This window comes from Otolemur garnettii, unplaced genomic scaffold (assembly GCF_000181295.1).
Source record: "Otolemur garnettii isolate 467f Iridium unplaced genomic scaffold, OtoGar3 scaffold00003, whole genome shotgun sequence".
NCBI lineage: Eukaryota > Metazoa > Chordata > Mammalia > Primates > Galagidae > Otolemur > Otolemur garnettii.
Genome location: NW_003852398.1, coordinates 41121217 through 41123380, shown reverse-complemented (window position 1 = coordinate 41123380; position 2164 = coordinate 41121217). Strand labels below are relative to the sequence as shown.

At 40.4% G+C, this 2164-nt stretch overlaps 1 protein-coding gene across 2 annotated transcripts in view; it reads left to right on the top strand.

The window, feature by feature from the left end:
• CAMLG (calcium modulating ligand) overlaps window positions 1-1025 on the top strand; it is a 12105-nt gene extending 11080 nt beyond the window's left edge. The window contains exon 3 of one of the 2 annotated variants that reach the window (XM_023516212.1): window positions 400-1025. In XM_023516212.1, the coding sequence (XP_023371980.1) occupies window positions 400-591 (192 nt within the window). In that variant the 3' untranslated portion in view covers window positions 592-1025. The remainder of the gene's footprint in view (window positions 1-399) is intronic. The other variant, XM_003782181.3, reaches the window with a different exon arrangement.
• The last annotated feature ends 1139 nt before the right edge of the window (window positions 1026-2164 follow it).

The window sequence follows — 2164 nt, the reverse complement described above, 5'->3', positions numbered from 1 at the left end:
GTGATTCTCTTGCCTCGGCCTCCTGAGTAGCTGGAACTACAGGCGCCTGCCACAATGCCTGGCTATTTTTTTGTTGTTGCAGTTTGGCTACGGGTGGGCTCGAACCTGCCATTCTCGGTATATGGGACCAGCACCATTCAATATATATTAAATTTTTATTTATTTCTTGTTCCCAAGATGACACGTTTTTAAGACTTATAATAGTGAGAAAGTTTGCTATTGCCCAGCAGTTTGCTAATTTACGTATTTATACTAAGTATATGCTGATATATTATTGATTATTTTGAAACTGAATAGTCTTGAAATCACTTAGGTAAAAGTAACAGTATTTCTGGTGTTTTTATAGGGCTTAAGTAGTCTGCTAAAAGTTGTAAGATTAATATGAGTCTTTTTATACAGGGTGAAAAGAAAGTAAAGACTACAGTACTAACAGCTGCACTTCTGTTATCTGGAATTCCTGCTGAAGTAATAAATCGATCAATGGATACCTATAGCAAAATGGGTGAAGTCTTCACGGATCTCTGTGTCTACTTTTTCACTTTTATTTTTTGTCATGAACTGCTTAATTATTGGGGCTCTGAAGTACCATGAAGTCTGCACAACTCAGAAACAGCAGCTTACAAAAAAAATTCTTTTCTATATTGCAGTGTCTCTAAAGGAGGCAAATTGGTTTACATCTTTTATAATACTTTTCATTTATAGGGCTTGTAAAACTCCTTTATTAGGAATGGAATGGCAGATTCCCTGATTTGAAAGGATTGAGTTTGTATTAGTACTGATATGAAGAATAGAGTACCAGTGTCATTCATTTTGATTTGCTTGTTTGATTAGAATCCCTATTCTATACCTTTCTCCTCACTTCTTAAATTTGTAATTCCTCATTTAAGGGCTGAGCTAGTACTTAAGAGAGCAGATAAACATAGTCTCAGCCAGCCCTAAGGACTGCTGCTTGTATATGTGTCACTCTGTCCTGAAAAATGAAGTCATCTTAAAAATAAAATGAAAGAAACTGAATTGTGTAACGTGAAATCTTGCATATTGTAACTTTTCTTGTTGAATTCGTACCTTAATTTTTTTTTTTTTTTTTTAATTAAGACAGAGTCTTACAGGCGCCAGCCCCATATACCAAGGATGGCAGGTTCAAACCTGGCCCCGGCCAAACAACAGTGATGGCTGCAACCAAAAAAAGAGCCAGGCATTGTGGCAGGTGCTTGTAGTCCCAGCTACTTGGGAGGCGGAGGCAGGAGAATCGCTTGAGCCCAGGAGTTGGAGGTTGGAGGTTGCCTTGATCTGTGATGCCACGACACTCTACCCAGGATGACAGCTTGAGGCTCTGTCTCCAAAAAAAAAAAAAAAAAAAATTGGCAAGCGCCTATAGACCCAGCTACTTGGGAGGCCGAGGCAAGAGAATCGCCTAAGCCCAAGAGCTGGAGACTGCTGTGAGTTGTGACGCCACGGCACTCTACTGAGGGCAACAAAATGAATCTCTGTCTCTTAAAAAAAAAAGACAGAGTCTCACTTTGTTGCCCTTGGTAGAGTGCTATGGTGTCACAGCTCACAGCAACCTCCAACTCTTGGGCTTAAGTGATTTACGACTACAGGCGCCTGCCACAACCCTTGGCTATTTTTTTGTTTGTTTGTTTTTAGCAGGCTGGATTTGAACCCACCAACTGGTGGGTGGTGCATATGGCCAGTGCCCTACCCACTGAGCAATGGGCACTGCCCAGTACCTTAATTTTTACTTTAGCAAAAAATATTTGTTGCTGAGCTAAGGAGTCTGTCCACTTGTCACCCAAGCCGGTCAACAGACAAGCAGATGAGGAATCAACAACTTCACTTTATTTATAGAAAAGCCAGCAATTCATGGAGAGCAGCAAGGATAACTCCTCAAAGAACTGCTCTGTTCTCCTGTTTCTCTCTTTTTTTTTAATATACTTCTATAACTTTTTGTTTTTATTTCAGAAAAGTAAGATTTAAATTGGGGTTTCATCATGATCTAAAGGAAATTTTCTTTTCAAAGGACATAATTAAAATTTATTAGAATATAGGCTCGGCGCCTGTGGCTCAAGTGGCTGGCGCCAGCCACATACACCTAAGGTGGCAGGTTCGAATCCCCAGCCCGGGCCCGCCAAACAACAATGACGGCTGCAACCAAAAAATGGCC